Source organism: Salvelinus namaycush, chromosome 7, assembly GCF_016432855.1.
Source record: "Salvelinus namaycush isolate Seneca chromosome 7, SaNama_1.0, whole genome shotgun sequence".
In the NCBI taxonomy this organism is placed as follows: domain Eukaryota; kingdom Metazoa; phylum Chordata; class Actinopteri; order Salmoniformes; family Salmonidae; genus Salvelinus; species Salvelinus namaycush.
The window spans coordinates 57,940,310-57,968,240 of NC_052313.1; the positions used below are offsets into that span (position 1 = coordinate 57,940,310).

Below are 27,931 nucleotides of genomic sequence, written 5' to 3' on the forward strand. Positions count from 1 at the left end.
TGAGGGGTTTTGTTTCAGTGAAAGCAGAGGAATGTTTTGACCGCAGGACCGTTCCCAAACTTTGGTATGTGCATTCATTCTCGGGAATTTATTTTTTATAATAAACTGTTCCCAACCTGAATAACTTCATATCATTTACGTAAATTGAATAAGCACAATTAATGAAAAGTATGCTAAATACTTTTTGTCGCGTACTGCATGCATAACGTTACTTTGATACTGGCTTGGCTTGTTGAATATACACTTCCTAAATATTGTCACATGCTAAAGCAAGCCAACATAAACATTGCATAAAGCGAGTTGGCTACGTTTTCTATTTACCATTTGCATGACATTAGTTTGCTCACTAACCTCTGAAATATGCGCTGTAAAATAATGGCATTTGCTAGAAATACCAAGTATTCCCGAAAACAACCTCCTTACATATCCCCAACAACCTCAAGTTGCTGCTAGTGGTCGGCTCATATAGATGGTGTGTGATTATGCGGTTAGGACCGCGGCGTCTAACACGTTTTAACAGATCTGTGTCCAGACTGAGTCTCGTACTTTAACGTGGCTGATTTAGTGACTCGCTGACTCCATCCAACCAGTGTCAGAGTAAGCGAACAGAGACGTTGCCATTATATGACTTGTGCTTCTGTCAAGTGATGGCAAGCAGATGATGCCTGTACTATAAGACAGCAATGTGCATGATCCTAGATAACCACAGCCTTTCGTGTTTGTAGTTCATTCACACGACAAGGGAAATATGACAACCTGGTTGCTCCTCAGCCCTCTAGGTGGCTGGTGCTGGCCTGGTGATAGTCTGCCATGGAGAGAGATGGGAGTAATGTTACATTATCTCTCCAGGTGGCTGGTGCTGGCCTGGTGATAGTCTGCCATGGAGAGAGATGGGAGTAATGTTACATTTTCTCTCTAGGTGGCTGGTGCTGGCCTGGTGATAGTCTGCCATGGAGAGAGATGGGAGTAATGTTACATTATCTCTCCAGGTGGCTGGTGCTGGCCTGGTGATAGTCTGCCATGGAGAGAGATGGGAGTAATGTTACATTATCACTCTTGGTGGCTGGTGCTGGCCTGGTGATCATCTGCCATGGAGAGAGATGGGAGTAATATTACATTATCTCTCCAGGTGGCTGGTGCTGGCCTGGTGATCGTCTGCCATAGAGAGAGATGGGAGTAATGTTACATTTTCTCTCCAGGTGGCTGGTGCTGGCCTGGTGATAGTCTGCCATGGAGAGAGATGGGAGTAATGTTACATTATCTCTCCAGGTGGCTGGTGCTGGCCTGGTGATAGTCTGCCATGGAGAGAGATGGGAGTAATGTTACATTATCTCTCCAGGTGGCTGGTGCTGGCCTGGTGATAGTCTGCCATGGAGAGAGATGGGAGTAATGTTACATTATCTCTCCAGGTGGCTGGTGCTGGCCTGGTGATAGTCTGCCATGGAGAGAGATGGGAGTAATGTTAGGACCGCGGTTTCAACTGTTCTGCCTGCGGTTATGGAACCGCCACCTGTCCCAGACCTGCTGTTTTCAACTCTTAATGATCGGCTATGAAAAGCCAACTGAAAATTATTCATGATTATTATTTGACCATGCTTGTCACTTATGAACATTTTGAACATCTTGGCATAGTTCTGTTATAATCTCCACCCGGCACAGCCAGAAGAGGACTGGCCACCCCTCATAGCCTGGTTCCTCTCTAGGTTTCTTCCTAGGTTTTGGCCTTTCTAGGGAGTTTTTCCTAGCCACCGTGCTTCTACACCTGCATTGCTTGCTGTTTGGGGTTTTAGGCTGGGTTTCTGTACAGCACTTCGAGATATTAAGCTGATGTACGAAGGGCTATATAAAATAAACTTGATTGATTGATTGAGTAATGTTACATTATCTCTCCAGGTGGCTGGTGCTGGCCTGGTGATAGTCTGCCATGGAGAGAGATGGGAGTAATGTTACATTATCTCTCCAGGTGGCTGGTGCTGGCCTGGTGATAGTCTGCCATGGAGAGAGATGGGAGTAATGTTACATTATCTCTCCAGGTGGCTGGTGCTGGCCTGGTGATAGTCTGCCATGGAGAGAGATGGGAGTAATGTTACATTATCTCTCCAGGTGGCTGGTGCTGGCCTGGTGATAGTCTGCCATGGAGAGAGATGCAGTTGATGGGGATCTGCTGGACTGTCCCTGGGTACCAGTGTGTATCAGTGGGTCTCAGCTCCTGGCCAAGACCTGGTTTGGGGACACAGCATACCGCATCCTGCTCACGGACCTGCACTCTGTGTGGGAGGAGGAGATGGACACCAGGGCCATCCAGGACAGAGCTCAGGCAAGGAGGACACACACATATATGTACACACACACACACAAACTAAAGTACATTTCAACAGCCTTTGAAAAAATGTCCTCTCTGTCATAACAGGAGCTGAACAGGCGATTGCGGGCTCCCGTCCACGCCTTCTTCTCTCACATGTGTGAGGTGGCTCACCCCTGTCTGTCTGGACGGGTGGAGGACGGGGGTGCGCTTCAGTTCTCCCTCAACCACCACGGCGGTGACATCAACCTGAAGTTGAAGAGTGAGCTGGCTGGGGTGCCTTTCTACTGGGAATTCCGCTGCACCCCTGCCCCTGTGGTTATGGTACGATCCATAGACTTAACTGAACACCAACTCTGTACTCAACTTTCACTGAACTTTTATGTGTGTTTGTGTGTTTTTATGCAAGCCCCTGTGTGTGTGTGTGTGTGTGTGTGTGTGTGTGTGTGTGTGTGTGTGTGTGTGTGCGCGCGTGCACGCTCGCTCGCTCGCTCCGTGACTAATGGTTGTGTAATGTATATTGGTGTGTTCTATCAGGTGTGCAGTCAGCTTGTGCGCCCCCTGCTGTTGATGAGCAGGTTACTGCAGAGACAGGTGGGCCAACTGGGAGCTCTGCTGGCCAGGAAAGACACTGAGCTCCAAGACTACAGGGACAATGGGGCAGTGCTGAGCAGAGGTAGGCTCTACGTGCAGAGAAACAAAAATACACTCATTAAACACAACCTACACACCTGTTCCTCTCATTGGTGTGTCTGTTTTGCAGAGCGATTGCAGACAGAGTTGTTTGAGGAACAAAGCTACAGAGAGAACTTCCTGACACAGGTAAGTTTCATAGTCGTAATCTAAGGCATACTGAGCATACATAGTTAGGAGGAATATATTACTGGGAAAGAGGAAGCCTGGCAAGAGCCGCCTTTGAATACTCAGCTTAGTAATAAGTAAGCCACAATAAACCAGGTTTCTGCTGCAATATTTTGTGTGTGTGTGTCTCTCTGGGCGTGGCCTTCCATTAACAAGGTTATTATTGACATCTACTTTTCTACTTATTGGATGTTTGTCTGTCCTTGTTTTATCCAGTGATCACTGACAGAGTAGTGTGTCCACACCTTTCTAAATGACCGTAGTTATTTTTATAATGAAGTTCTGATTTAACCTTTATCTAAACCTGAACGACAATTGTGTGTTCAGGCTTTAAAGGAAATGCTTTGTTTGCACAAGGCGTTCATTGTGCTCAGTTGCATGGCACCCTGGGTCGACCAGTGAGGACTGGGTTCTTGCTCAGCCGACTGGTGGATGTAGTTTGTTCTGTTCTAGGGGCATTGTAGCCATGAGGTGGGAGGTGCTGGGTTAGGCTGGATCGTGGCCAAGTACATTTCCCGTTGGGTTAAAGCCAGGTAAAGAGGCTTGGAGGACAGCGCTCGTGTATCTCCATCTTAGCCTCGGTGGCCTCTTCAGGGGAGAAGGGGCTGATAAACCTCTTACTGCTGCCGCCCTCGGTCATCACCTTGGCACGAGGGCGGCACAGTTACCGTATGACCACGTAACTGACGATCATGGTTGAAGACCGTCATGGAAATGAAATAACTGTCATTAACCTATAAAACATTATGGAAGGAACAGCTGACTGAAGACGGGACGGATGGGCATTCGTTGAGTCTGTTTCTACGGTTACATGGACTCTATAACGCAAGGAGACTTTGTTGCCCCTTGCTGTAGCAAACAAGGCTTTGGTTGCCTAGGTAACGGCCCACTTCCTGCAGCACGTGCATGAGTGGAGGAGAGAAGAAAATGTGCGTTTTTAAAATCAAAAAAGAACTAAAACATTTTGCTATTCAAACGATTATAACGCTGACCGCGGTCATTATGCTGACCAATAACCGTCATCCAAAATTCCATGACGTCACAGCTCTACTTTGCACTTATGATGGGTCCGCTCAGGGAAATCAACTTTCTTAGACGATTGTCGTGCACTCCGTCATCCAGATTATATAGATTTACGCTCCTCTTGTGCGTAGTCTCCTGGGTCGCCTGGTGAGGGCTGGGTCCTTGCTCCTACCCCCCCAAAATGCTACCCTCCCTGGTTATTGGTCATTTTAAGAGGTTAGCATGTTTTTGGAGGGTATAATTTTGCCTCTAACGTTCTGTTATTATCCACGATTATGCGCAATCATGGACAATCATGGTAGCATCAACATTATTGTAGAAGTGTTTAAACATTCTATTCTTATTTCCAATAAATGTGACTCCAAAATGACACTGTTATTCAACATTCAGTTCCTACATTCAGTTCCTATTCTCAACAAACTGCAAAGGCATCGAACAAGTTTGTAAAGTCACAAGCTTGATGTAGTCATTGTGTGCTAGGAATATGTGAACAAATACTAAACGTTGACTACTTTAATACACTATAGATGCATTTTTCCCAAATACTTATGACACCTTCAAATGGAGGGACTAGATACACAAAGTGCTTTCATTTCTAATCTAAACGGTAAAACGTGTATGGAAATACCACCAAATAAAAGGTGACTTTGTGTCCTGTCGCCTCAGAGGAAACATGCTGGAAGAGAGTAGAAAGTTGTAGCTGTCTAAATAAATACGGCGGAGAGTGTATGTGCAGTCAGGTCCAAAATGATTGGCCCCATTGATAAAGAGGAACAAAAAAGACTATAAAATATGCAAATTTAGATCATTTGTTTGTCCAAAATAGTGCTTTATTGTAAGAATTTACCTTGAATACTTCCTATTTATGCTGAAAATAAATTGGCTGAATTGCTCTTGTGTTTAACAGTAGTAGAGGGATCCATGCAGTTGATGTGTGTGTTTGTTTGGTGCCCTGGTAGTTTAATGAGCCTGTGTTTTAGTTAGTGTGTTGAGTGTGTTTCAGTGTGAGTGTGTGGTAGGATGTGGAATTTCTCAGTCGCTGCTTCATTGACCCCCATCTCTGACCTGTGTGTATGTGTTGGCATTTCGAAGTGTCCTGGGGAATGTAGAGATGGAGTTTTGTCTGAACTCTGCAGTGTGAAACAGGGGGCAGGCAGGGTCCACTCTCCCTCCCTCCTGTCCCGTACGGAGGGTAGTGGGTACTTGTCCTCCTTCCTGACCCCGTCGAGGCCCTCTACCTTGGGCTCAGACCTTACTGTAGTAAGCCTCCCTGGAGGTTTGGGGAAATGCTCATCTGGACATGGCCCATAAAGAGAATGGCAATGCATGCAGGGGAACGTGGCCTTTCCTCTCAGATTCCTCTCAGATCAAAGTACACACACCTCACACCCTTCTTCTCCCGGCCACGGCAAATTCCACTGAGCGCCGATAGGCCGCCACGGACCAAAGTCCAAACTGAAATTAAGTGTCTGGAAAAATTTCACTGCGAAGTGTCAAGGCAACACGCACACTGGAGAGGGAGGTGGCGTCCGTGGCCAGCCATTCCTTTGGGCTCATGGCCTAACCAGTAGACAGATGGGTGGAGGAGGTGGCGTCCGTGGCCAGCCATTCCTTTGGGCTCATGGCCTAACCAGTAGACAGATGGGTGGAGGAGGTGGCGCGAGGCGAGGAGCCGTGGCATGTGTGTGTAGTATTTATCTATAGGAGGTGGTGTCTCTGTTTGCGTTTCCCCCTCTGGGAAGACTCTGTGTACCTTTTGTGTCCGTCTGTCTCTCCTGGTGTCTTGTTGTTCGTCTTCCCTCGTAAGTCGGCTCTGTTTTAGCCTCCAGCTTCCTGCTCGTAGGGCAATACTGGGATCTGTTTTAGCCTCCAGCTTTACAGCTCGTAGGGCAATACTGGGATCTGTTTTAGCCTCTAGCTTTCTGCTCGTAGGGCAATACTGGGATCTGTTTTAGCCTCTAGCTTTCTGCTCGTAGGGCAATACTGGGATCTGTTTTAGCCTCCAGCTTTCAGCTCGTAGGGCAATACTAGGATCTGTTTTAGCCTCCAGCTCGTAGGGCTATACTGGGATCTGTTTTAGCCTTCAGCTCGTAGGGCAATACTGGGATCTGTTTTAGCCTCCAGCCTTCAGCTCGTAGGGCTATACTGGGATCTGTTTTAGCCTCCAGCCTTCAGCTCGTAGGGCTATACTGGGATCTGTTTTAGCCTCCAGCTTTCAGCTCGTAGGGCTATACTGGGATCTGTTTCAGCCTCCAGCCTTCAGCTCGTAGGGTTATACTGGGATCTGTTTTAGCCTCCAGCTTTCAGCTCGTAGGGCTATACTGGGATCTGTTTTAGCCTCCAGCTCGTAGGGCTATACTGGGATCTGTTTTAGCCTCCAGCCTTCAGCTCGTAGGGCTATACTGGGATCTGTTTTAGCCTCCAGCCTTCAGCTCGTAGGGCTATACTGGGATCTGTTTTAGCCTTCAGCTCGTAGGGCTATACTGGGATCTGTTTTAGCCTCCAGCCTTCAGCTCGTAGGGCTATACTGGGATCTGTTTTAGCCTCCAGCCTTCAGCTCGTAGGGCAATACTGGGATCTGTTTTAGCCTTCAGCTCGTAGGGCTATACTGGGATCTGTTTTAGCCTTCAGCTCGTAGGGCAATACTGGGATCTGTTTTAGCCTCCAGCCTTCAGCTCGTAGGGCAATACTGGGATCTGTTTTAGCCTTCAGCTCGTAGGACTATACTGGGATCTGTTTTAGCCTCCAGCCTTCAGCTCGTAGGGCTGTACTGGGATCTGTTTTAGCCTCCAGCCTTCAGCTCGTAGGGCAATACTGGGATCTGTTTTAGCCTTCAGCTCGTAGGGCTATACAAGCACTGAGATGCAGCAGTCTAAGGTACTTCATCTCAGTGCTTGAGGTGTCACTACAGACACCCTGGTTCGAATCCAGGCTGTATCAGCTCGTAGGTCTATAGTAGGATCTGTTTTAGCCTCCAGCTCGTAGGTCTATACTAGGATCTGTTTTAGCCTCCAGCCTTCAGCTCGTAGGTTTATACTAGGATCTGTTTTAGCCTCTAGCTCGTAGGTCTATACTAGGATCTGTTTTAGCCTCCAGCCTTCAGCTCGTAGGTCTATACTAGGATCTGTTTTAGCCTCCAGCCTTCAGCTCGTAGGTCTATACTAGGATCTGTTTTAGCCTCCAGCCTTCGGCTCGTAAGACTATACTGGGAACCCAGGCCCAGATAATGCCCCCTTCACCTCCGCTCACCTCAGTCAACACGACACCTACCTTTTGATGGTGACTCTTACTCAATGGCTACTGAAAGATGCCTTTATCTGTGGGCAAACACATTTAGAATGACATATCTGGCCTTCAAAGTGGTGAGCAGGGTTATTTTTGGAGAATGATTTTCCTGCAAATGAAAGGGGGGAGAAAGGAAGGACTTATGTTTGTTAACAACCTGGGTTCAAATAGCATTTGAAATCTTTCAAATACTTGCACTCTGCTTGCCTGGCACAAAGGGACCAATGGAATGGTCCCAAAAGTGCAACCGCTGCCCATCCGGGCAGGCTCAAGGAACCGCTCAAAGTATTTCAAATACTATTTGAACCCAGGTGTTGTTTGTACCTTCCTTCACTCAACCCCCCCCCCCCCCCCCCCCTCTCATCCCACCACTGGGGATTTTCTATTGCCATCCTCTTCCACTGTAGAGTAGACCTCCTGGAAAGGAGGATTAGAGAGGTGTGCAGATGAAAGGAGGGGAAAGAGACAGACGGGGGAAGAGAAAGTCAACCCAGGTACGTTTCTAGCTTTCCATTGGAGCCCCTCATCACCCCACAAACACCCCACCCACCACAGGTCAACATTGACATGGAGGTTGGAATTAGACTACCCATCCACTGTCTCGCACACACACACACACACACACACACACACACACACACACACACACACCCCGTGTCCTGGGTTCATCTGGAATCTAGATGCCCATTTCTGATGTGAAGGTGGAGGGGCCCACCTTCTGTCCTTCCTTTAGATCACACTAATCTCCTTCTGGGCTTTCGTCGTTTTCACTTGTTTTTGACCCGTTTTGTCACCTGCTTTTGACCCGTTTTGTCACCTGCTTTTGACCCGTTTTGTCACCTGCTTTTGACCCGTTTTGGGGGTGTTTTGTCACCGCTTGTGGATCTGGCCTGGCAAGGGGCATGTCTGTTTGTCCACACTGGACCGGGTAATGACGCATGGTTTTGGTTTCAGAGGGGAGGGTGTGTCGTTGAGTGTTCCTTTTCGTGTGTGTGGGACCAGTATGCGTGTGCTTCTGTGTGTGTGTGCTTCTGTGTGTGTGTGACCAGTCCGCAGCAGTGACGCATGCCTTGGGGTTTTGGTGCTGAGTGGAGAAAAACATTGTGACTGAGTGAAAGAGGGGAGGGACATGTTCCCTGTGGTCTACCTCACGCTCCATACCCCACACCCCTCCCCCCCATGCTGGATAGGAACAGGCGGGTCAGATCAGGGGAGGGGGAGTGGAGCGTTTACAGTAGCCCCCTAACACTGAGTTAACATGCTAGTCCATCTGTAGTGCTGTGGATTTGGTTCTCCATGGGGGTCTATGGGTTGGTGGTCGGGAGAAGTCTGGAAGCAGGGGATGTGGGGAGCTACTGCGGGTTTGAGGTTAGAATCTCCCCCCTGGTTATTCAGGGGCTCCATCCGCCGGAGGCTGTCATCACCTCTGGACTTCAGATCTGGCTCTGCTGCTCCTATGTCATCTCCCTTTATGTAGATGTCATATATTTTCTGTCTTCATTGAACAGAGAGAGAGAGGATGGCCGTGGGGAAAGCTTGAGAGAGTTTGTGTCAAAGGGCAGCAGGCCCTATTTAAACCTATGCAGACAGTGTAGACCTGTGTGTTGGAGGCTGCAGCATTACTGCTAGACCAGCCACCTGTGTGAACTGTCATACAGCTCCTGTCTAGATCAGCCACCTGTGTGAACTGTCATACAGCTCCTGTCTAGATCAGCCACCTGTGTGAACTGTTATACAGCTCCTGTCTAGATCAGCCACCTGTGTGAACTGTCATACAGCTCCTGTCTAGATCAGCCACCTGTGTGAACTGTCATACAGCTCCTGTCTAGACCAGTCACCTGTGTGAACTGTCATACAGCTCCTGTCTAGATCAGCCACCTGTGTGAACTGTCATACAGCTCCTGTCTAGACCAGCCACCTGTGTGAACTGTCATACAGCTCCTGTCTAGATCAGTCACCTGTGTGAACTGTCATACAGCTCCTGTCTAGATCAGTCACCTGTGTGAACTGTCATACAGCTCCTGTCTAGACCAGCCACCTGTGTGAACTGTCATACAGCTCCTGTCTAGATCAGTCACCTGTGTGAACTGTCATACAGCTCCTGTCTAGATCAGCCACCTGTGTGAACTGTTATACAGCTCCTGTCTAGATCAGTCACCTGTGTGAACTGTCATACAGCTCCTGTCTAGATCAGCCACCTGTGTGAACTGTCATACAGCTCCTGTCTAGACCAGTCACCTGTGTGAACTGTCATACAGCTCCTGTCTAGACCAGTCACCTGTGTGAACTGTCATACAGCTCCTGTCTAGACCAGTCACCTGTGTGAACTGTCATACAGCTCCTGTCTAGACCAGTCACCTGTGTGAACTGTCATACAGCTCCTGTCTAGATCAGCCACCTGTGTGAACTGTCATACAGCTCCTGTCTAGATCAGTCCAAGCATTGATAGATAGATAGAGGCTGTTTAGAGATCAGTGGCTGAGCTGATGCCATGGTTCTATGCTCTGGTCATCCTCTCTTGCGTTCCTCTCCATGTCTTTCTCTCGTTCACCTCTCTCTCTCCCCTCTCTTCTTCCCCCTCTCTCTTGCTCCCTCCCCCCCACGCTCTCTCTCTCTCCCCTCTTCTCCCCCCTCTCTCTTGCTTTTCCCCCCCACGCACCCACTCCTTGTCCTCCTCTATCTCTCTCCATCCCTCTTCTGTGTGGTAAATCATTGACAGCGGTCTTCTAAACAGGAGTGGGCCTTATCACACACGGCTGAGGAATTCCTGCTCTGTGTGACTGTAGGTGGGGCTCCCTATAAACTAACAGCAATACAGTCAGTTGGACCAGCTCCTGTTGTCCTGTTCTACCAGACACAGTCAGTTGGACCGGCTCCTGTTGCCCTGTTCTACCAGACACAGTCAGTTGGACCGGCTCCTGTTGCCCTGTTCTACCAGACACAGTCAGTTGGACCAGCTCCTGTTGCCCTGTTCTACCAGACACAGTCAGTTGGACCGGCTCCTGTTGCCCTGTTCTACCAGACACAGTCAGTTGGACCGGCTCCTGTTGCCCTGTTCTACCAGACAGTCAGTTGGACCGGCTCCTGTTGTCCTGTTCTACCAGACACAGTCAGTTGGACCGGCTCCTGTTGCCCTGTTCTACCAGACACAGTCAGTTGGACCGGCTCCTGTTGCCCTGTTCTACCAGACAGTCAGTTGGACCGGCTCCTGTTGCCCTGTTCTACCAGACAGTCAGTTGGACCGGCTCCTGTTGCCCTGTTCTACCAGACACAGTCAGTTGGACCGGCTCCTGTTGCCCTGTTCTACCAGACACAGTCAGTTGGACCGGCTCCTGTTGCCCTGTTCTACCAGACACAGTCAGTTGGACCGGCTCCTGTTGCCCTGTTCTACCAGACACAGTCAGTTGGACCGGCTCCTGTTGCCCTGTTCTACCAGACACAGTCAGTTGGACCGGCTCCTGTTGTCCTGTTCTACCAGACAGTCAGTTGGACCGGCTCCTGTTGCCCTGTTCTACCAGACAGTCAGTTGGACCGGCTCCTGTTGCCCTGTTCTACCAGACAGTCAGTTGGACCGGCTCCTGTTGTCCTGTTCTACCAGACAGTCAGTTGGACCGGCTCCTGTTGTCCTGTTCTACCAGACAGTCAGTTGGACCGGCTCCTGTTGCCCTGTTGTACCAGACAGTCAGTTGGACCGGCTCCTGTTGCCCTGTTGTACCAGACTGTCAGTTGGACCGGCTCCTGTTGCCCTGTTCTACCAGACACAGTCAGTTGGACCGGCTCCTGTTGCCCTGTTCTACCAGACAGTCAGTTGGACCGGCTCCTGTTGCCCTGTTCTACCAGACACAGTCAGCTGGACCGGCTCCTGTTGCCCTGTTCTACCAGACAGTCAGTTGGACCGGCTCCTGTTGCCCTGTTCTACCAGACACAGTCAGTTGGACCGGCTCCTGTTGCCCTGTTCTACCAGACAGTCAGTTGGACCGGCTCCTGTTGCCCTGTTCTACCAGACTCAGTCAGTTGGACCGGCTCCTGTTGCCCTGTTCTACCAGACAGTCAGTTGGACCGGCTCCTGTTGCCCTGTTCTACCAGACAGTCAGTTGGACCGGCTCCTGTTGCCCTGTTCTACCAGACACAGTCAGTTGGACCGGCTCCTGTTGCCCTGTTCTACCAGACAGTCAGTTGGACCGGCTCCTGTTGCCCTGTTCTACCAGACAGTCAGTTGGACCGGCTCCTGTTGCCCTGTTCTACCAGACAGTCAGTTGGACCGGCTCCTGTTGCCCTGTTCTACCAGACACAGTCAGTTGGACCGGCTCCTGTTGCCCTGTTCTACCAGACTCAGTCAGTTGGACCGGCTCCTGTTGCCCTGTTCTACCAGACAGTCAGTTGGACCGGCTCCTGTTGCCCTGTTCTACCAGACACAGTCAGCTGGACCGGCTCCTGTTGCCCTGTTCTACCAGACAGTCAGTTGGACCGGCTCCTGTTGCCCTGTTCTACCAGACACAGTCAGTTGGACCGGCTCCTGTTGCCCTGTTCTACCAGACAGTCAGTTGGACCGGCTCCTGTTGCCCTGTTCTACCAGACACAGTCAGTTGGACCGGCTCCTGTTGCCCTGTTCTACCAGACTCAGTCAGTTGGACCGGCTCCTGTTGCCCTGTTCTACCAGACACAGTCAGTTGGACCGGCTCCTGTTGCCCTGTTCTACCAGACAGTCAGTTGGACCGGCTCCTGTTGCCCTGTTCTACCAGACAGTCAGTTGGACCGGCTCCTGTTGCCCTGTTCTACCAGACTCAGTCAGTTGGACCGGCTCCTGTTGCCCTGTTCTACCAGACACAGTCAGTTGGACCGGCTCCTGTTGCCCTGTTCTACCAGACACAGTCAGTTGGACCGGCTCCTGTTGCCCTGTTCTACCAGACTCAGTCAGTTGGACCGGCTCCTGTTGCCCTGTTCTACCAGACACAGTCAGTTGGACCGGCTCCTGTTGCCCTGTTCTACCAGACAGTCAGTTGGACCGGCTCCTGTTGCCCTGTTCTACCAGACAGTCAGTTGGACCGGCTCCTGTTGCCCTGTTCTACCAGACTCAGTCAGTTGGACCGGCTCCTGTTGCCCTGTTCTACCAGACACAGTCAGTTGGACCGGCTCCTGTTGCCCTGTTCTACCAGACTCAGTCAGTTGGACCGGCTCCTGTTGCCCTGTTCTACCAGACTGTCAGTTGGACCGGCTCCTGTTGCCCTGTTCTACCAGACACAGTCAGTTGGACCGGCTCCTGTTGCCCTGTTCTACCAGACACAGTCAGTTAGACCGGCTCCTGTTGCCCTGTTCTACCAGAGACAGTCAGTTGGACCGGCTCCTGTTGCCCTGTTCTACCAGACTCAGTCAGTTGGACCGGCTCCTGTTGCCCTGTTCTACCAGACTCAGTCAGTTGGACCGGCTCCTGTTGCCCTGTTCTACCAGACTCAGTCAGTTGGACCGGCTCCTGTTGCCCTGTTCTACCAGAGACAGTCAGTTGGACCGGCTCCTGTTGCCCTGTTCTATCAGACACAGTCAGTTGGACCGGCTCCTGTTGCCCTGTTCTACCAGACAGTCAGTTGGACCGGCTCCTGTTGCCCTGTTCTACCAGACACAGTCAGTTGGACCGGCTCCTGTTGCCCTGTTCTACCAGACTCAGTCAGTTGGACCGGCTCCTGTTGCCCTGTTCTACCAGACAGTCAGTTGGACCGGCTCCTGTTGCCCTGTTCTACCAGACAGTCAGTTGGACCGGCTCCTGTTGCCCTGTTCTACCAGACTCAGTCAGTTGGACCGGCTCCTGTTGCCCTGTTCTACCAGACAGTCAGTTGGACCGGCTCCTGTTGCCCTGTTCTACCAGACACAGTCAGTTGGACCGGCTCCTGTTGCCCTGTTCTACCAGACTCAGTCAGTTGGACCGGCTCCTGTTGCCCTGTTCTACCAGAGACAGTCAGTTGGACCGGCTCCTGTTGCCCTGTTCTACCAGAGACAGTCAGTTGGACCGGCTCCTGTTGCCCTGTTCTACCAGACACAGTCAGTTGGACCGGCTCCTGTTGCCCTGTTCTACCAGACACAGTCAGTTGGACCGGCTCCTGTTGCCCTGTTCTACCAGACTCAGTCAGTTGGACCGGCTCCTGTTGCCCTGTTCTACCAGACTCAGTCAGTTGGACCGGCTCCTGTTGCCCTGTTCTACCAGAGACAGTCAGTTGGACCGGCTCCTGTTGCCCTGTTCTACCAGACAGTCAGTTGGACCGGCTCCTGTTGCCCTGTTCTACCAGACACAGTCAGTTGGACCGGCTCCTGTTGCCCTGTTCTACCAGACTCAGTCAGTTGGACCGGCTCCTGTTGCCCTGTTCTACCAGACAGTCAGTTGGACCGGCTCCTGTTGCCCTGTTCTACCAGACACAGTCAGTTGGACCGGCTCCTGTTGCCCTGTTCTATCAGACACAGTCAGTTGGACCGGCTCCTGTTGCCCTGTTCTATCAGACTCAGTCAGTTGGACCGGCTCCTGTTGCCCTGTTCTACCAGACAGTCAGTTGGACCGGCTCCTGTTGCCCTGTTCTACCAGACAGTCAGTTGGACCGGCTCCTGTTGCCCTGTTCTACCAGACTCAGTCAGTTGGACCGGCTCCTGTTGCCCTGTTCTACCAGACAGTCAGTTGGACCGGCTCCTGTTGCCCTGTTCTACCAGACACAGTCAGTTGGACCGGCTCCTGTTGCCCTGTTCTACCAGACTCAGTCAGTTGGACCGGCTCCTGTTGCCCTGTTCTACCAGAGACAGTCAGTTGGACCGGCTCCTGTTGCCCTGTTCTACCAGAGACAGTCAGTTGGACCGGCTCCTGTTGCCCTGTTCTACCAGACACAGTCAGTTGGACCGGCTCCTGTTGCCCTGTTCTACCAGACACAGTCAGTTGGACCGGCTCCTGTTGCCCTGTTCTACCAGACTCAGTCAGTTGGACCGGCTCCTGTTGCCCTGTTCTACCAGACTCAGTCAGTTGGACCGGCTCCTGTTGCCCTGTTCTACCAGAGACAGTCAGTTGGACCGGCTCCTGTTGCCCTGTTCTACCAGACAGTCAGTTGGACCGGCTCCTGTTGCCCTGTTCTACCAGACACAGTCAGTTGGACCGGCTCCTGTTGCCCTGTTCTACCAGACTCAGTCAGTTGGACCGGCTCCTGTTGCCCTGTTCTACCAGACAGTCAGTTGGACCGGCTCCTGTTGCCCTGTTCTACCAGACACAGTCAGTTGGACCGGCTCCTGTTGCCCTGTTCTACCAGACACAGTCAGCTGGACCGGCTCCTGTTGCCCTGTTCTACCAGACAGTCAGTTGGACCGGCTCCTGTTGCCCTGTTCTACCAGACAGTCAGTTGGACCGGCTCCTGTTGCCCTGTTCTACCAGACACAGTCAGTTGGACCGGCTCCTGTTGCCCTGTTCTACCAGACACAGTCAGTTGGACCGGCTCCTGTTGCCCTGTTCTACCAGACAGTCAGTTGGACCGGCTCCTGTTGCCCTGTTCTACCAGACAGTCAGTTGGACCGGCTCCTGTTGCCCTGTTCTACCAGAGACAGTCAGTTGGACCGGCTCCTGTTGCCCTGTTCTACCAGACACAGTCAGTTGGACCGGCTCCTGTTGCCCTGTTCTACCAGACACAGTCAGTTGGACCGGCTCCTGTTGCCCTGTTCTACCAGACACAGTCAGTTGGACCGGCTCCTGTTGCCCTGTTCTACCAGACACAGTCAGTTGGACCGGCTCCTGTTGCCCTGTTCTACCAGACTCAGTCAGTTGGACCGGCTCCTGTTGCCCTGTTCTACCAGACAGTCAGTTGGACCGGCTCCTGTTGCCCTGTTCTACCAGACTCAGTCAGTTGGACCGGCTCCTGTTGCCCTGTTCTACCAGACTCAGTCAGTTGGACCGGCTCCTGTTGCCCTGTTCTACCAGAGACAGTCAGTTGGACCGGCTCCTGTTGCCCTGTTCTACCAGACAGTCAGTTGGACCGGCTCCTGTTGCCCTGTTCTACCAGACAGTCAGTTGGACCGGCTCCTGTTGCCCTGTTCTACCAGACACAGTCAGTTGGACCGGCTCCTGTTGCCCTGTTCTACCAGACACAGTCAGTTGGACCGGCTCCTGTTGTCCTGTTCTACCAGACAGTCAGTTGGACCAGCTCCTGTTGTCCTGTTCTACCAGACACAGTCAGTTGGACCAGCTCCTGTGGCTCACTGGCACAGCCTGGGTTAGATTACCCTGTTAGTTTGGTGGAGCGGCATGAGGTGATGGACTGGGTTTTGTAGTTTTTTAGAGGGGTGTTGTTAAAGTATGAGCTGGGTTTGGTAGTTTTTAGAAGCACATTTTTGAGGGGATTATGTGGGTTTTGTAGTTTTAGGGGTTTATTTTTAAGGGAAGGGGGTTTTGTAGTTTTTTGAGGTATATTTGTATGCTTCAGTTTGTTACGTAGGTATAACATACCTACAAACTTAGCCCTGATGAACCCCGATATACGATTTACCCCAAGTGAGTTTCTCGGGTTTGTGGCTAGTGCGTTTGCCTTCGGGGTCATGGTGACCCAGGTTCAACCCTTGCTAGGGATGATGCAATAGCTGGCGTTCACTGCTACAATACTGTCTAGAACTATTAGAGGGTATCGGTGACTCATATTCCTTTTGGCCAATGCATGAACTCCTGGGGGAAAAGTAATTTCACCTCCACTCTCTGGAAACCCTGCGGTTAATAATGCACGGGATAGGCCTCCCGGGTGGCGCAGTGGTCTAGGGCACTGCATTGCAGTGCTAGCTGCGCCACCAGAGTCTCTGGGTTCGCGCCCAGGCTCTGTCGCAGCCGGCCGCGACCGGGAGGTCCGTGGGGCGACGCACAATTGGCATAGCGTCGTCCGGGTTAGGGAGGGTTTCGCCGGTAGGGATATCCTTGTCTCATCGCGCTCCAGCGACTCCTGTGGCGGGCCGGGCGCAGTGTGCGCTAACCGAGGGGGGCGGGTGCACGGTGTTTCCTCCGACACATTGGTGCGGCTGGCTTCCGGGTTGGAGGCGCGCTGTGTTAAGAAGCAGTGCGGCTTGGTTGGGTTGTGCTTCGGAGGACGCATGGCTTTCGACCTTCGTCTCTCCCGAGCCCGTACGGGAGTTGTAGCGATGAGACAAGATAGTAATTACTAGCGATTGGATACCACGAAAATTGGGGAGAAAAGGGGAGAAAATTTAAAATTAAATAAATAATAATAATAATGCACGAGATACCTGGCAACCCTGTGGTTAATTACGCACGGGATACCTGGCAACCCTGCGGTTAGTAATGCACGGGATACCTGGCAACCCTGCGGTTAATTATGCACGGGATACCTGGCAACCCTGCGGTTAATAATGCACGGGATACCTGGCAACCCTGCGGTTAATAATGCACGGGATACCTGGCAACCCTGTGGTTAATTACGCACGGGATACCTGGCAACCCTGTGGTTAATAACTCACGTGATACCTGGCAACCCTATGGGTTGAATCGCACCCCCTTGTGCTCGGGAGACCCCACTGCCCCCAGGCGCTCACAGCTGGACCAGTATCCCACAGCTGAGTGCTGACTTTCTTTGGTACCAGGTTGGGTTCAAAGGTGTCCGTCTCTGTCATTTGATTGGGCGATGTAATGACTGAAACAAACACACTTGAAGTGACTGGCTGCTGTCTGTCAGTGGATCCTGCTTGTTCACTGATGTTTTATTGACAGCAGGTGATAAAGCGGAGACTGGTTTATGTGCTGGACATACTCTTCATGGAACTTCATGCCCACTCCTCTCTCACTAGGGGGGTGGGGAGGGGGGCTTGTGTCCCCAGGGGGGAGGCCTCTGCCCAGGCATCTGGTGGTAATGGAGCCCTAGGCTCTGGGCTGGGCCTCCATAATCATTCCTAACTGATAAGCATGTGAAGTCCCTAATAACCATCCTGGACTGGAGGCTCACTGGTAGGCCAGGACCAGAGAAGGAGAGATCAACAGAGAGGGAAGGAGAGAAATAAAGAATTAGAGAGATGAGAGAAGATCTTTATAATATCCTTCTTTCCTCTTCTCTTCCCTAATAGAGAAAGGACAGAGCGAGTGGCTGCAGTCCAAACACGTTATTTTTACCCTCTCAGCCCTCACACTAGCCACTTTCCCTCGGGGGAATCCCCGTCAAAACCGGATGCAGTTTGATTGCCATCTTAAGTGGAGGTCCAGTTCACTAACGTTGCCCCCTCAGCCCTCGATTTAGCTCGAGAGAGTGAGTGAAGAACTTTGATCACCTTTGAGGTTGATATGACCCACAATTCAATGCAAACTGTCGTCATGTGTCAAATTCTGGTGGCCGCGAAGTGTCAAATTTAATCAACGTGTCAGACAAACTTACGATGCTAGCTTGGTGAAAAATATACTGTGGATGACATTGATTTTAGTGTTGACAAATTGGCTTAGTCTCGTAGTGAGGAGCCCATTAAACGTAGCTAGCTTCATAAACATATTTTGGGGAATTCTGAATTTTATTGGAATAAATGGCCATACTATAAAACTAGCTTGCCAGCTATGGGGGACTTTAGCTAGCTACCTGACAGGAGTGCTAGTGAGCTACGTTAGCTTGCTAGGTACATTAATAGCTTTAGGTTGGTTATTTTTTAAATCCACTTAAAGATTTCCACCTAGGACGTTGCCTCTCCGGTCGTCACTCTCCCTCGCTTGGGCAAGGGACATTTAGGGTTCACTGGGATGTGACGATGTAAAACGTCATTCAAGGACTGAGGGGTTAGGGCCGAGGGTTGTCTACTTTGAGTTTGGACTGCAGCCAGTGTTTACATCACGTGTCTGAGGGTTGCTGGGATCTGTGTAGCGCTGGGCCGGCAGCCCATCCTGATGTCTTGTGGGACGCCACACTGGGCCGTCCAGAACCAGACCCGCCAGCTGAAGGGGCAGTGAGAGGGAGCTAGCCAGGCCACAATGGCCCTAATTACAGGCCCAGAGGCAGGGGAGAGCCCTGTGGAAACTGTGTGCAAGTGGAGGAGGGATGGAAGAAGGAGAAAAGGAGACATGAGGAAGGATCTTTCTCAATTCATCTTTCCTCGATCCCTTGCATCCTCTGCCTCCTCATCTAAACCATTGGAGAGGCTCTGAGGGGAGGGAACTTGGATAGTCAGTTCGATGTGTTCTTCATTGTTGCCTGTAATAGCCTGTGATCAGAGGTTGTCTTTCCTTATTCGCCATGTAGAATCTTGGACAGCTGTCGGTGATGGCTTTCTACATTTCTACCCTTCTACCTCACTATGTGTCTGTTTTTAGGGACAGCATGGGGTTGATGTGTGTTTCTACCTCTCTGCCTCACCATGTCTGTTTTTAGGGACAAGGCATGGTGTTGATGTGGTTAGAGCGTTGGGCCAGTAACCGTAAAGGTTGCTGGATCGAATCCTAGAGCTGACAAGGTAAAAATCTGTCATTCTGCCCCTGAGCAAGGCAATTAACCCACTGTTCCCCGGGCGCCGAAGTCGTGGATGTCGATTTAAGGCAGCCCCCCGCACCTCTGTTTCAGAGGGGTTGGGTTAAATGCGGAAGCCGCATTTCAGTTGAAGGCATTCAGTTGTATAACTGACTAAGTATCCCTCTTTCCCTGTTTCTACTTCTCTACCTCACCATGTGTCTGTTTTTAGGGACAAGGCATGGTATTGATAAGCGGTGCCTGGTTTCCTCCAGACATGACGCTTGGCATTCAGGCCAAAGGGTTCAATCTTGGTTTCATCAGACCAGAGAATCTTAGTCTGGTAGAACAGGGCAACAGGAGCTAGGGGTCAGTGGTTACTGACTAGGGGTCAGTGGTTACTGACTAGGGTGTCGGGGTCAGTGGTTACTGACTAGGGTGTCGGGGCTAGGGGTCAGTGGTTACTGACTAGGGGTCAGTGGTTACTGACTAGGGTGTCGGGGCTAGGGGTCAGTGGTTACTGACTAGGGGTCAGTGGTTACTGACTATGGTGTCGGGGCCAGTGGTTACTGACTAGGGGTTAGTGGTTACTGACTAGGGTGTCGGGGCTAGGGGTCAGTGGTTACTGGCTAGGGGTCAGTGGTCAGTGGTTACTGACTATGGTGTCGGGGCCAGTGGTTACTGACTAGGGGTTAGTGGTTACTGACTAGGGTGTCGGGGCTAGGGGTCAGTGGTTACTGGCTAGGGGTCAGTGGTTACTGACTATGGTGTCGGGGCCAGTGGTTACTGACTAGGGGTTAGTGGTTACTGACTAGGGGTCAGTGGTTACTAACTAGGGGTCAGTGGTTACTGACTAAGGTGTAGGGGTTAGTGGTTACTGACTAGGGTGTCGGGGCCAGTGGTTACTAACTAGGGGTCAGTGGTTACTGACTAAGGTGTAGGGGTCAGTGGTTACTGACTAAGGTGTAGGGGTCAGTGGTTACTGACTAAGGTGTAGGGGTCAGTGGTTACTGACTATGGTGTCGGGGCCAGTGGTTACTAACTAGGGGTCAGTGGTTACTGACTAAGGTGTCGGGGCCAGTGGTTACTAACTAGGGGTTAGTGGTTACTGACTAGGGTGTCGGGGCTAGGGGTCAGTGGTTACTGACTAGGGGTCAGTGGTTACTGACTATGGTGTCGGGGCCAGTGGTTACTGACTAGGTGTTAGTGGTTACTGACTAGGGTGTCGGGGCTAAGGGTCAGTGGTTACTGGCTAGGGGTCAGTGGTTACTGGCTAGGGGTCAGTGGTTACTGGCTAGGGGTCAGTGGTTACTGGCTAGGGGTCAGTGGTTACTGGCTAGGGGTCAGTGGTTACTGGCTAGGGGTCAGTGGTTACTGACTAGGGGTCAGTGGTTACTGACTAGGGTGTCGGGGTCAGTGGTTACTGACTAGGGTGTCTGGGCTAGGGGTCAGTGGTTACTGACTAGGGTGTAGGGGTTAGTGGCTACTGACTAGGGTGTAGGGGCTACTGACTAGGGCGTAGGGGCTAGTGGTTACTGACTAGGGTGTAGGGGTCAGTGGTTACTGACTTGGGGTCAGTGGTTACTGACTAGGTTGTTGGGGTCAGTGGTTACTGACTAGGGTGTAGGGGTTAGTGGTTACTGACTAGGGTGTAGGGGTTAGGGTGTAGGGGCTAGTGGTTACCGACTAGGGTGTAGGGGCTAGTGGTTACCGACTAGGGTGTACGGACTAGGGTGTAGGGGTCAGTGGTTACTGACTAGGTTGTTGGGGTCAGTGGTTACTGACTAGGGTGTAGGGGTTAGTGGTTACTGACTAGGGTGTAGGGTGTAGGGGCTAGTGGTTACTTTAGGATCCAGCATCAGTGTTTTTACTATAGATCAGGTGAGGACCCAGCAGTCTGTACCAGGGTTCCATTAAGGTTGGTCAGCACCAATCCCCACTACTCAACACCGGCCTAGAGACTGGTCTATCTCAGAAAACAACACCGGCCTAGAGGCTGTGTTCTATTTCAGAAAACAACACCGGCCTAGAGGCTGTGTTCTATTTCAGAAAACAACACCGGCCTAGAGGCTGTGTTCTATTTCAGAAAACAACACCGGCTAAACCCAGAGCTTTTTACCCACTAGTAATAGAGGGAAATGTCAACATCCCTCACCTTCCTTCTACCTGTCCTCTCCTTCTTTCACCTTCCCTGTTTTTCTTTGGTCAGGCCGCGGGGCAGTGATTGGCTAAGGTGCCAGTATGGAAGGCCAGCAGTCTAACAACCCTGCAGAGGGCAGGGGTCAGATTTGTGAGGGTGCAACTAAAGGAACTTGACTGGCGTGCATCCCATTGACAGTCCGATGAGGGTAAACTGACCCTAACCTCAACCAAATCCCTAACACAGGTGAGCTCACCAAAGCAGTAGCTCCTCCCCTGTCTCCGTACTGCAGGACTTTGGTCTGTTATGACAGCGGCAGGCCACTCAGTCTGGTGGAGGCCACAGGAAAGTTCCAGATGAATATTATTAACTGTGAGGTAGAAAGGTGGTTGAACCATGGTAGTCTATTTAAACTGACCTTTGTTTTGTTAACTCTTCATGCCATTCTTTCCCTTTATGGTTTTAAGAGTTGTTTATCGTCCAGGAGGGCTGATCTAGGATCAGGTCCATTCCCTTATTCATTATGCTTTAAAAGGCTAAACTGATCCTAGAACAACACTCCTACTCTGAGACGCAGGCCCAATACATTGGACATACTTTTGAGAATGCTTTACACTTGACGGTTTGAAGGGAAGGTCCCAAGTGGCCTAGTTACAGCTCTGACTTGGATGTAATCCGTTGTAAGGGGAAACAGCACCGCTGGCCGCCCCACCACCATTATTGGTTTTGTTGCCGAGCTGAGGCGACGTAGCGCAGCATGGTAAAGATATTGCTGTGCATATTGTGAGCAATGATGTCTGATTTTTTTTTTTTTAATAGGTGTTCTTTGCAGTAACTTGTTTGTTGTTGAAACATCACAAACAGACGTAGCAGTTTCACCATTAAGGATTTCACCTTTTTTTTTACTATTACTGTCCATCAATGATCCTCAAACAACTTGACAGAAAATTAGCAAATTTGCCAGAAGAGGTGTGCATGCCAAATGTTTTCCAATGTGTCCTACAGGAGAAGGTTGGAACAAAGTGGGAAAACAGCAAGGTTCCACATTTCACAAGGCACTGTAGTCACAGGAATTGAATGCAGTAAACACTTATTTAGACTGAAATGCAGTGGTTTGTCTGGAACAGGGCAAAGGGAGAACATTGATAGAAGCGTGGGAGAAAAGACAAGGGCCAAATGATAGCATGAATGATAAAATGGATGAAAACCGGAGGTTGAATGATAGCAAGATTGCGTGGAAAGAAAGATGAAGGTAAAAACGAAGGTGCGGAACAGAAAATGAGATGATGGAGAGAGTGAGGAGGAGAGCGGAGAAGAGAAGGGTGGCTTTGCTCCTTTTCTATGGAGCCGCTGGTCCTCCACACATTGGTTGCTCTGTGCCCAAAGGGGAACTAAAGCCTGACCAGAGCATACATTTATTTTTACGATATTTAAACAAACAAAAAACTAAAATAAATCAATGCAGACCTCTAAACCTGACCAAGTATGTTTAGGAGCCCCTCTCACTGACAGCAGTGCGAGACCACCAATTTCTCCCGGTCAATATTTGAACAGCTAATTCAGAGTTTGTCCTCTCCGTTTGACTGAAAAAAGCGAGTGAAAGAGTAGAATGAATAGTGTGTACGTGCTGTATGAGTTTAGTATGTTATCTGTCTTGACTTGGAGTTGGTTGTGTACACACACACACCACAGTGCAGTACGGTGTTGCAGCAGCCTATATAGACCTACCGAAGTTTCCTGTCTCCTGTAGTGTTGTTCCTGTTTCCTGTCTCCTGTAGTGTTGTTTCCTGTCTCCTGTAGTGTTGTTTCCTGTCTCCTGTAGTGTTGTTTCCTGTCTCCTGTAGTGTTGTTTCCTGTCTCCTGTAGTGTTGTTTCCTGTCTCCTGTAGTGTTGTTTCCTGTCTCCTGTAGTGTTGTTTCCTGTCTCCTGTAGTGTTGTTTCCTGTCTCCTGTAGTGTTGTTTCCTGTCTCCTGTAGTGTTGTTTCCTGTCTCCTGTAGTGTTGTTCCTGTCTCCTGTAGTGTTGTTCCTGTCTCCTGTAGTGTTGTTCCTGTCTCCTGTAGTGTTGTTTCCTGTCTCCTGTAGTGTTGTTTCCTGTCTCCTGTAGTGTTGTTTCCTGTCTCCTGTAGTGTTGTTTCCTGTCTCCTGTAGTGTTGTTTCCTGTCTCCTGTAGTGTTGTTTCCTGTCTCCTGTAGTGTTGTTTCCTGTCTCCTGTAGTGTTGTTTCCTGTCTCCTGTAGTGTTGTTTCCTGTCTCCTGTAGTGTCGTTTCCTGTCTCCTGTAGTGTCGTTTCCTGTCTCCTGTAGTGTCGTTTCCTGTCTCCTGTAGTGTCGTTTCCTGTCTCCTGTAGTGTCGTTTCCTGTCTCCTGTAGTGTCGTTTCCTGTCTCCTGTAGTGTCGTTTCCTGTCTCCTGTAGTGTCGTTTCCTGTCTCCTGTAGTGTCGTTTCCTGTCTCCTGTAGTGTCGTTTCCTGTCTCCTGTAGTGTCGTTTCCTGTCTCCTGTAGTGTCGTTTCCTGTCTCCTGTAGTGTCGTTTCCTGTCTCCTGTAGTGTCGTTTCCTGTCTCCTGTAGTGTTGTTTCCTGTCTCCTGTCTCCTGTAGTGTTGTTCCTGTTTCCGGTCTCCTGTAGTGTTGTTCCTGTCTCCTGTAGTGTTGTTCCTGTTTCCTGTCTCCTGTAGTGTTGTTCCTGTCTCCTGTCTCCTGTAGTGTTGTTTCCTGTCTCCGGTCTCCTGTAGTGTTGTTCCTGTCTCCTGTCTCCTGTAGTGTTGTTTCCTGTCTCCTGTCTCCTGTAGTGTTGTTCCTGTTTCCGGTCTCCTGTAGTGTTGTTCCTGTCTCCTGTAGTGTTGTTCCTGTTTCCTGTCTCCTGTAGTGTTGTTCCTGTCTCCTGTCTCCTGTAGTGTTGTTCCTGTCTCCGGTCTCCTGTAGTGTTGTTCCGGTCTCCTGTAGTGTTGTTCCTGTTTCCGGTCTCCTGTAGTGTTGTTCCTGTTTCCGGTCTCCTGTAGTGTTGTTCCTGTCTCCTGTAGTGTTGTTCCTGTTTCCTGTCTCCTGTAGTGTTGTTCCTGTCTCCTGTAGTGTTGTTCCTGTCTCCGGTCTCCTGTAGTGTTGTTCCTGTTTCCGGTCTCCTGTAGTGTTGTTCCTGTCTCCTGTAGTGTTGTTCCTGTTTCCGGTCTCGGGTCTCCTGTAGTGTTGTTCCTGTTTCCGGTCTCCTGTAGTGTTGTTCCGGTCTCCTGTAGTGTTGTTCCTGTCTCCTGTAGTGTTGTTCCTGTCTCCTGTAGTGTTGTTCCTGTCTCCTGTAGTGTTGTTCCTGTCTCCTGTAGTGTTGTTCCTGTCTCCTGTAGTGTTGTTCCTGTCTCCTGTAGTGTTGTTCCTGTCTCCTGTAGTGTTGTTCCTGTCTCCTGTAGTGTTGTTCCCTGTCTCCTGTAGTGTTGTTCCCTGTCTCCTGTAGTGTTGTTTCCTGTCTCCTGTAGTGTTGTTCCTGTCTCCTGTAGTGTTGTTCCTGTCTCCTGTAGTGTTGTTTCCTGTCTCCTGTAGTGTTGTTTCCTGTCTCCTGTAGTGTTGTTTCCTGTCTCCTGTAGTGTTGTTTCCTGTCTCCTGTAGTGTTGTTTCCTGTCTCCTGTAGTGTTGTTTCCTGTCTCCTGTAGTGTTGTTTCCTGTCTCCTGTAGTGTTGTTTCCTGTCTCCTGTAGTGTTGTTTCCTGTCTCCTGTAGTGTTGTTTCCTGTCTCCTGTAGTGTTGTTTCCTGTCTCCTGTAGTGTTGTCTCCTGTCTCCTGTAGTGTTGTCTCCTGTCTCCTGTAGTGTTGTTCCTGTTTCCTGTCTCCTGTAGTGTTGTTCCTGTTTCCTGTCTCCTGTAGTGTTGTTCCTGTTTCCTGTCTCCTGTAGTGTTGTTCCGGTCTCCGGTCTCCTGTAGTGTTGTTCCGGTCTCCGGTCTCCTGTAGTGTTGTTCCGGTCTCCGGTCTCCTGTAGTGTTGTTCCGGTCTCCGGTCTCCTGTAGTGTTGTTCCGGTCTCCGGTCTCCTGTAGTGTTGTTCCGGTCTCCGGTCTCCTGTAGTGTTGTTCCGGTCTCCGGTCTCCTGTAGTGTTGTTCCGGTCTCCGGTCTCCTGTAGTGTTGTTCCGGTCTCCTGTAGTGTTGTTCCTGTTTCCTGTCTCCTGTAGTGTTGTTCCTGTCTCCGGTCTCCTGTAGTGTTGTTCCTGTTTCCGGTCTCCTGTAGTGTTGTTCCTGTCTCCTGTAGTGTTGTTCCTGTTTCCGGTCTCGGGTCTCCTGTAGTGTTGTTCCTGTCTCCTGTAGTGTTGTTCCTGTCTCCTGTAGTGTTGTTCCTGTCTCCTGTAGTGTTGTTCCTGTCTCCTGTAGTGTTGTTCCTGTCTCCTGTAGTGTTGTTCCTGTCTCCTGTAGTGTTGTTCCTGTCTCCTGTAGTGTTGTTCCTGTCTCCTGTAGTGTTGTTCCTGTTTCCGGTCTCCTGTAGTGTTGTTCCTGTTTGCTAGTCTCTACCTTGTGCCAGAGCTGCTAGAAAAACTGCTTTCATTAGACCCTTATCAGGCCTTCAGACTTCAGTCACTCCTCCAGACCTCTACCATGTGACTGACCGGGGAAAGACTTCAGTCACTCCTCCAGACCTCTACCATGTGACTGACCGGGGAAAGACTTCAGTCACTCCTCCAGATCTCTACCATGTGACTGACCGGGGAAAGACTTCAGTCACTCCTCCAGACCTCTACCATGGTACTGACCGGGGAAAGACTTCAGTCACTCCTCCAGACCTCTACCATGTGACTGACCGGGGAAAGAATTCAGTCACTCCTCCAGACCTCTACCATGTGACTGACCGGGGAAAGACTTCAGTCACTCCTCCAGACCTCTACCATGTGACTGACCGGGGAAAGAATTCAGTCACTCCTCCAGACCTCTACCATGTGACTGACTGGGGAAAGAATTCAGTCACTCCTCCAGACCTCTACCATGTGACTGACTGGGGAAAGCAGGCCACGGCTGCAGGCCAACAGGCAGGAGGCAGGCTGATTGACTGACTGACACACTCACTGCAGGACATTGTCTTTCCATATCATTCATTTATTCTCTCTAAATCATTTAGTGTAGTTTTCTCTCTACACCTCTCACTCGTTCCCTCATACTGTTTCTCTCCGTCACACTTTCTCTCTCTGATAGCTTAGTGTTTGCTCAGGTCACAGTTTATTTCTGGTCATTTCCCTCTGCTTCCTGTACTCTTATTTTTCTTTCATTTAATCCCCTCAAAATATAGTGTGCAGAAAAATATTAATATTAATTTATATTTATGGAAAGATAGCCAACAGTTTTGACATTAGTTGGATTTGTCATAATTTTCTCTCTCTCCCATTCTCACTCTCACTCTCTCATTCTCCCTCCCATTCTCTAACTCTCCCTCAGACTGTGCCACAGGTATGTGCGAGGCAGGGCAGTCTGGGGTTTGACTCTGAGCTGCAGGAGCTCTGCTCAGCCGTCACGTCCTACGGCAACACCAACGCTCGCAAACGTAAGATCTCTGAGAGACACGCCCCCGAAGAGGATGAATCCACCACAGAGGCCCGTGACCCTGACCACGCCGCCAGCGGCACACAGCCCCCAGGTCTGGACCTCTCCTCATTGGTCGTATGATCTTTCTAATCCCATCCATCTTGCCATCACCTCTGTGGCCCAAGGCCTCAGATTTAGACCTGTATGATCGCATGTCCTACCAACACTCTCTCTCTCACACAGACACCACACACACATTCTATAAGAGATCACTAGGGGGAGGGATGAAGTACTATATTCTGTCCCAGACATTTCTGTAATCTAGCTAAACAACATCAATCACCCAAACACTTCACTTCTCCTAGTGCTGCTTTTAGCAGAACAACCGGCGTGGGAAAGTTGGAGTCTCAAGCGGTTTGATACCTTTGTTGCAATGTTGATAAATGTGTTGCAACGTTGCCGCTCATACGAAGGCTGCCTTGGCCAGGCCAGCTCAGCTCGGTTCGGCTCAATAGTGTGAAAAATGGGTTCTAGTGTCTGATTATGGCCACTACAGGTGTGAATTGGTGGTTTGTTTGTTCCCTACAGGAGAGGAGGTAAACCATGGGCTGGACCAGGGGGAGAAGAGGCAGACTGGACAGGGGGACCGAGCCAGAACCACAGACTCAGAGATATCTAATGAGGAACAGGTCTGGTCAACTCCGCAATGATTCTGATTTACCAATAATAATGAATTAATCAATCCGATTTATTGATAAGCCCTTTTACATCAGCAGATGTCACTAAGGCTGCGTTTACACAGGCAGCCCAATTGTGATTTTTTTTTTTTCTCCATCACTTATTGGTATTTTGAGCAATCTGATCAGCTGTATTGCCAATAATTGGGCAAAAGATCAGAATTGTGCTGCCTGTGTAAATGCCGCCTAAGGGCTGTACGGTAACCCAGCCTAGACACCTCTCTCTGACTGAAGAGTGAAGGCTGTAATGTAACCATAATATCCTTACCTTGTTTCTAACACGTCTGTTGCCGTCCACACAGACTACAGTTCCCATGGCTGCTGCCGCAGATCGGCCCGCCGCGCGACCCAAGAAGAAGAAAGCTAAGGGGCTTTTTGGATGACCTCAGAACCTGTAGGGCACCGAACACTATGGAGACTGTCTGCGACTACGTCCCAAATGACACGGTCAAAAGTAGTGCACTATGTAGGGAATGGGGTGTCTTTTGGGACGCCGTCTATGAGCACTACCACCTTACTTCATGTGACATGTTTTTCAAGTACTCATCTACGGAGATGTCTTTTTTTAAACCATTTTTAAAAATTAGATCTGTTTTTCCTTGGCTGATGGATTGTGTATTTTTTTAATTGTCTAAATAATAAATAAAGTGTGACAATTTAGGGCGTCA

At 50.3% G+C, this 27,931-nt stretch overlaps 1 protein-coding gene across 1 annotated transcript; it reads left to right on the forward strand.

Annotated features, from left to right (window-relative positions):
- Positions 1–7: 7 nt before the first annotated feature.
- nhej1 (nonhomologous end-joining factor 1) lies at positions 8–27,931 on the forward strand. Its single transcript, XM_038998423.1, has 8 exons — positions 8–64; positions 2,104–2,317; positions 2,411–2,626; positions 2,840–2,978; positions 3,066–3,124; positions 26,440–26,638; positions 27,115–27,215; positions 27,566–27,931. Exons 2-8 carry the CDS (start codon positions 2,135–2,137, stop codon positions 27,644–27,646), a joined length of 978 nt encoding a protein of 325 aa, XP_038854351.1. The 5' UTR covers positions 8–64; positions 2,104–2,134; the 3' UTR covers positions 27,647–27,931.